Source organism: Panicum virgatum, chromosome 1K (genome assembly GCF_016808335.1).
Source record: "Panicum virgatum strain AP13 chromosome 1K, P.virgatum_v5, whole genome shotgun sequence".
Taxonomy (NCBI): domain Eukaryota; kingdom Viridiplantae; phylum Streptophyta; class Magnoliopsida; order Poales; family Poaceae; genus Panicum; species Panicum virgatum.
In genome coordinates this window covers 45,198,084-45,204,266 of record NC_053136.1, presented here as the reverse complement: position 1 = coordinate 45,204,266, position 6,183 = coordinate 45,198,084, and the positions used below count along the sequence as shown (strand labels likewise).

The 6,183-nt window shown below is 48.0% G+C and overlaps 1 protein-coding gene across 1 annotated transcript; it reads right to left on the bottom strand.

The window, feature by feature from the left end:
* Positions 1-2,496: 2,496 nt before the first annotated feature.
* Positions 2,497-5,971, bottom strand: LOC120711939 (aquaporin PIP1-2-like). Its single transcript, XM_039997616.1, has 4 exons — positions 5,454-5,971; positions 4,009-4,304; positions 3,416-3,556; positions 2,497-2,928 (listed from the first exon to the last, which is right to left on the bottom strand). The coding sequence occupies exons 1-4, from the start codon at positions 5,788-5,790 to the stop codon at positions 2,833-2,835; spliced, it is 870 nt and encodes a 289-aa protein (XP_039853550.1). The 5' UTR covers positions 5,791-5,971; the 3' UTR covers positions 2,497-2,832.
* Positions 5,972-6,183: the final 212 nt, after the last annotated feature.

Sequence of the window (6,183 nt, the reverse complement as noted above, 5' to 3'; positions counted from 1 at the left end):
CCTCCACCTCTGCCTTACCTCTGGACTTCGTCTCAGGAACATCCGAACCTACATTCCCCGGCGGCGCCATTCTTGGAACGGCGTTCGCCGGAACCGGCCGAGGCTCGTAAGCGACGCCCATCTCAGCTAGGCACTGGTTCAATCGAAGGTTCCCTCCGCACACCTCCACCAAAGAACGGTACTCCTTTTTGTTCCATGGCCCCAGTATCTCCGCAGCCCGACTCTCCAGCTCATCAACAATAACTTCGTCACTGGCACCTTCGGGTCTCCGAAGACCAAAAACCGGAGAAGTCACATCATACTTCAAACCAATAAAACGCTTGCGCTCGAACCTCGACGGAGACCAGCCAGCAGCCAATGGCCAAACCTTGGCAGCCAGAAATTCCTCAACAGCATCCATGCCACCACAAACTTGACAAGCCGTCATGAAGGCTTCCAGACACGATTTGAAACCTGGCCCACGTTTGCTGAAGGCAGGCTGATAAACGTGATCGAACATCTCAATGTCCGAAGCCAGAAGATACTTCTCCTCGCTAGAACCTTCGGGGTTAGGGAAGCCAATCTTCGCGTAAAACCAGTATCCCAACCAGTTCCCCTCCCACTTGTTCCTGTAAGCTGTCGAGAGCATAACCTTCAACAGGCCAGTCCTTTTGTTCGGCTTACGAGGAACGAAGGTGCAGCAGCCGTTCTGAACCTCGCTAAGCTCGGCATCATCATCTACATAAACCTTACGAGGCTGGTAGTGCGGCTGAAAAAGTCTGCAAAAGGCATCGACAGACACTTCCCCTCCGAAGCTCCGCACCACCCACAGAAATTTGGCCAATGAAACAATCCCGTTCGGGGTAAAATGGTGTAGCTTCGCGTTGAATGGCTCCAAAAGCTTCGGAACAATAGGATCCATCGGAAGTCTAAGTCCCGTAGTAAAAAAATCCTTAAAGACCACAACCTCGCCGGTCTCCGGTACAGGAATCAATTCTGCCCCCGGAGGGCGACAAACCCCCTCGGCAAAATAGCCCTTCGTAACGTAGAAGTCTATCATGCTCTGAGATACGACAGATGGCTCGAAAAGCAAAGTCTTACGTTTCTCCGGAGCCATCAGTTCCGACACGTCTGCGGACACCGCCGAAAGACTCTCCCTGGATTGCTGCTGCTGAGACGGCTGCGAACCACCAACCTCTCCTTCGGAAGCTGGCCCTGAATCTGCACGAAGAACCGCCCTCTTAATGAATGCCATATCTACAAAAAACAAAGTCAAATTAGAAACAAAGGCTCAAATGAACCTTCGATCAACCTCGCTGTTTGTTTAGTGCGAGCCATGAGCCGCAAAGCTACTTACACCGAAGAAAATGAGCAGCTTAACCGAACACGAAACCAGAACCTTCGGACAAGGCGCTTTATAGCAAAAATCGACGAAGGAAAGCAAAGCTCGAGAGGGCACAGGTTTTACCCCCCCCCCCCCCCCTCCGCTTATATAGGCGGTGAAAAGGAACAGTTCCAGTGGTAAAATCGAGGAGACGGCAGCCCAAGCGGCGCAATCAGAGCACGACACGTATACAACAGAAACCGACCGTTGCAGCCGACGGTTCGGGAGACGTTTTTCCTCGGGAGCTTCCCGAAGGTTGCACGCAATCTTCTTCATTAACAAGGGTTCGGACCGTCGGCTTCGGACCTCGCCCTCGAGGGGCTACTGTTGGGGATTGGACCTCCGGGTCAAGCTCCCACCCTCGGAAATGCTCCCTAACTCTTTTGCAGGGCTCCAACGAGAGGAGGGTAAGCATACCCGAAGGTGACGAAGGGTCACTCAGAAGCGCAAGCTTAAAGACCAAGACCTTCGGTGATCACCTTCGGTAGGTGAAGGAAACAAACCGCCGCTCGGAAGCAAAAAGTCTAAGAGCAAGACCTTCGGCGACAACCTTCGGGAGACGAAGGTGACAATCGGCTACCCGGAAGCATAAACTCGAAGGCCAGGACCTTCGGGAGAAGAGATCACCACCGGGAGCGAAGATGACGGCTGATTGCTCGATCATGGAACCTTCATGGCTCAAACTCCCGGAGGTACCCGAAGGTTGTTGTAACCTTCGTCGGTTGTAGACATGTGAGTAAAACGTGAATATGTGAGAAAGTCGGATTTGTACACCTCCCGAATACGTGAGAAGGTCGGATTTGTAAACCTCTCACCTTGTAATTTTACCCAGAAACCGGCTAAGAGTGAGCTATAAATGAGTTGGGAGAATGTAATTTAGGAAGACCTGGCCGAGGGATAGGGGTATAAATAGCCCTCTCTCCATAGCGTAAAAAGTTAAATTTTCTAAACATTATTGAAAAGTTCGATGTCTACTTTCATTGTCATCTTTCTTACTGTTCATGCTCTCTGTCTGGGTATTTAAAAAGCAAAGATCCCAACAACTATTCTGCATCTGGAGGCCGCTTTCTGTCAGGCTGGTACTGGTTGCCAGGATGCACATCCGACGAAATGCGTATCTTAGAACTAACACAAAAATCCAAATCGATGTCTTTCATGGAAATTTCACTAGATAGGCTCGCATTTTCACATGATATCTGCCCATTCGATCCGGACACATAAACGGATCGGAGCAGCTGGATGGAAACTTGCAACAGATGCTCATAACTTAGATCTCCACGATAGAAAAAGCATACACAGCTGGTACATGAATACACAGGTTCTGGGTTCAGATAACAGAACAGCGCAGCAGTCCTGAAGACAGGCGAGAGGAATCGACGGAGATGCTAGGCGTGGGCACACAAGACATCAGAGATGAGGACTGCTCGGTTCTTCGACGGACCGGCATGTCTCGGCTGGGCCGCGGCAGCTTAAGACCTGCTCTTGAACGGAATGGCCCTGATGATCACCTGGTGGTAGATGGCAGCCAGGGCAGCGCCAATGAAGGGGCCGACCCAGAAGATCCACTGCAAACAACGACAGGAACACGAAAATGGTTAGACCAACTCTTCGGTACGTTAACAAAGGGCACTAGGACAGGGATGATATCATATCCCATACATAGCCTGGACTAATAATACATGCCAGCTGCATGGATTGAGACAAGCATCTGTGATAAGATTAACACAGAGGCCGGAGCTATATAGTTATAGCAGGCCATGCCTGTCGATTGCATGCCACTGTGTCTGCATCATTTGAGTTTGGTGAGTGTATGATTACCGGTTGTGTGCCCACAAAAAATATCTACCATCAGTGAGGTGAAAATAAACATAGCAACTAGTTAGAACTAGAACAGACTTTCCAGATCATGCCACTACATTTGTTGCACAATGGAAAGACGGTGGTTGCATGTCTGATATTTGGAATGGATGGAGCCTTTTCTCCGCGAGTGGTACCAAACAGCTGGGAATGGAAAGTGGGTGAGAGAGGGGACTGAAGAGGGGTTCCACTCACATGGTGGCTCCAGGCGTGCTCCCTGTTGTAGATGATGGCAGCGCCAAGGCTCCTAGCTGGGTTGATGCCAGTGCCAGTAATGGGGATGGTGGCAAGGTGGACCAGGAACACCGCGAACCCAATTGGCAATGGGGCAAGGATCTGTTTTCACCAAATAAGGATTTCATGGTAAGCATTAGCACAAACATGAAAAGTATGTAATGAAGAGTATGCATATATTTTCAATTAATTGAGATTTGAAAAGGAGTAAATGAATTTCCCGAAAAAAAGGAGTAAATGAAGGAATCAGCAAAATGCCAGTTATAAAATACATAGGGCCTAGACTAGAGTGCATCAGTTCATTACATGTGTCTTCTTAATGTCAAAGACAATAAATACTTAAGGGGTTTATTTCATCACTACATTATGACTATATGACTATATGAGGCACATTAAGTTGAACACCAGAAATTCAGAACACAAATTACAACCATCATATTGGATTTTAGTTGCAAATGTTGACTAAATTAAATGTATGTAATGAGCGATAAATTGAGCAAGAACTACTCCGACAATTGAACAAACTAGGGAAATGAAGGAGCGGCAGTACTTACAGGAACATGGGAGTCCCTGGCGTTCCTCTTGGCATCTGTGGCTGAGAAGACGGTGTAGACCAGGACGAAGGTGCCAATGATCTCAGCACCAAGGCCTGATCCCTTGGTGTAGCCGGGGGCGACAGCGTTGGCACCACCACCGTTGCCCATGTAAAGTCCCTGCTGGAAGCCCTTCACCACTCCAGCTCCACAGATAGCACCGAGGCATTGCATGATTATGTAGAAGACGGCCCTAGTCAGGGACAGCTTCCTGGCCAAGAACAGCCCGAACGTCACTGCCGGGTTGATGTGCCCTCCTGTTGCAGTTGCAGATAACCATTAGCCCTGATTGTTGCAGTTGTTTTATAGTTTATGCTTGCTGAATAGCAATATAGGATGCATTCTTCCACAATTTTGCATTTTGACATTAACTGGATACTACCAGAGATCAAGAATCAATATACAACACATGAGCACAAAATTTTTTAAGTACCAATAAATGTTTAATTGCCTTTATGCACTGTCAGGACCACAGCATGTTAACTGATATTGCAAAATTTGCCTATATTTTTCTATGTACAACCCTCAAATTCTCCTGTATGCAATTTACTCTTCTAATATGTCTATACTTCTATATTTACGTCGAGTGAGGGGCACTCAACGAATTTAAAATGATGAAACAGTCACACGAAGTGCTGCATCAATATGAACTACCCCTAGCGGTTGAGGATGCCTTTGCATAATAACAAGCAGCACATCCTAAAGTAGTACAGTATGCCGATGAAATGTATTTATTAGAAAAAGGACAAATCCCTCGAGGTGCAAGAAAGGTACAAAATAGTACGAAGCTAAAGGGAGCTGGCTTAAGATATGTTTTTCCCCCATAAAAAAAGAACTAAGCAGCGGCTTGCTAATCCCCATCCTGATGGCAGATAACTATAAATTGATATATGCTGGAAACAAAGGAAGAAAACAGAAGATAAAGGCAGGGAAATTTAAGCTACTGTCTGAACAAGAAATAAGAAATTTAACAGATTTAGAGCTATTGATTGATACAATTAAACAAACAATAATTATCTTGTTTTCCATCTTCTTTAGGATGGAGGACTGTTGAGCATCCAAGAGTAGCCTTGTGAAAGTCTTATAACTTTAATATGCCAGAGACACAGCAAAGTGGATTGTCGCCTATACAAGTTTTTCTTGGATCCTCAACCCCTTTGATGCAATATATCGGAAACTGCACACTACATGCTTTACTAAGTCACTACCATGGAGGATTACCACTGAGATAAGCAAGCTAAAGAACAGAACAGGCCCCGTTTTACTACACTATAAATTAGCCATAGCAAAAAAGGATCAAGACAAATCAAAGCAAAATCTTGCACAGCAATAATTGCAGTAAAATTTAGTCAACAGCAAGTTGGTGGAAAGAATTGAAGCCACAGCAAGAAGGAAGGAGAGCTAACCGGAGATGCCGGCGGTGCAGTAGACGAGCGCGAAGATCATTCCTCCGAAGGACCAGGCGATGCCCTGGATGCCGACGGTGGCGCACTTGGAGTTGGACTTGGAGACGCCCATGACGGTGAGGATGGTGATGTAGAGGAAGAGGAAGGTGGCGACGAACTCGGCGATACCCGCGCGGTAGAACGACCAGGACTTGAGCTCCCCGGGCTCGAACAGCGGCGCCGGCGGGGGCTCCTTGTAGTCCTTGTCATCCCCGGCGCCCTGCGCCGCCGTCCCGATGGGCTGCCGCTCCGAGAACTTGTTGGCGCCCAGGCGAACGTCCTCCTCCTTGCCCTCCATCTCTTCTCCTTGGCCTCTCTCTCTCTCCCTCTCTCCCTTGCGCGCTTGGCCTCGGTGGTTTCTTCAAGCAGCGGTGTGTGTCTCTGGCAGTGGTGTGGTTTGTGGGGGATTATAAAGGCAGGCAAGGGGGAAGGGAGCTTGGAAGCTCGAGAGCTGGACTGGACAGGTAGTGCGGAGAGTGAGTGAGGAAGGAGGTGGTTCTGGAAAGGAAGAGAAGGTGGCGAGGCACGGGACGGGAGTGGGGGATGGGCCCACTGGCAGCAGGGGCGGAATGTCGTTTGGTTAGATGCCGTTCTCTTTCTTGTACTTCTATCATTTCCAAGCCTATACAATTTGTTTCTTTTTTGTTTGTAGCGAGAAAATTGGTGTGCAGAAACTTTGAAACGAGAAAAA

Excerpts from the sequence above, each read along its gene's own strand:
- LOC120711939 (XM_039997616.1), bottom strand. The coding sequence starts at position 5,790 with ATGGAGGGCAAGGAGGAGGACGTTCGCCTGGGCGCCAACAAGTTCTCG. Across the intron at positions 4,305-5,453 it reads CTGCACCGCCGGCATCTCCG|GAGGGCACATCAACCCGGCA; the intron begins GTTAGCTCTCCT and ends CAACTGCAACAG. Across the intron at positions 2,929-3,415 it reads AGCACGCCTGGAGCCACCAT|TGGATCTTCTGGGTCGGCCC; the intron begins GTGAGTGGAACC and ends CGTTGTTTGCAG.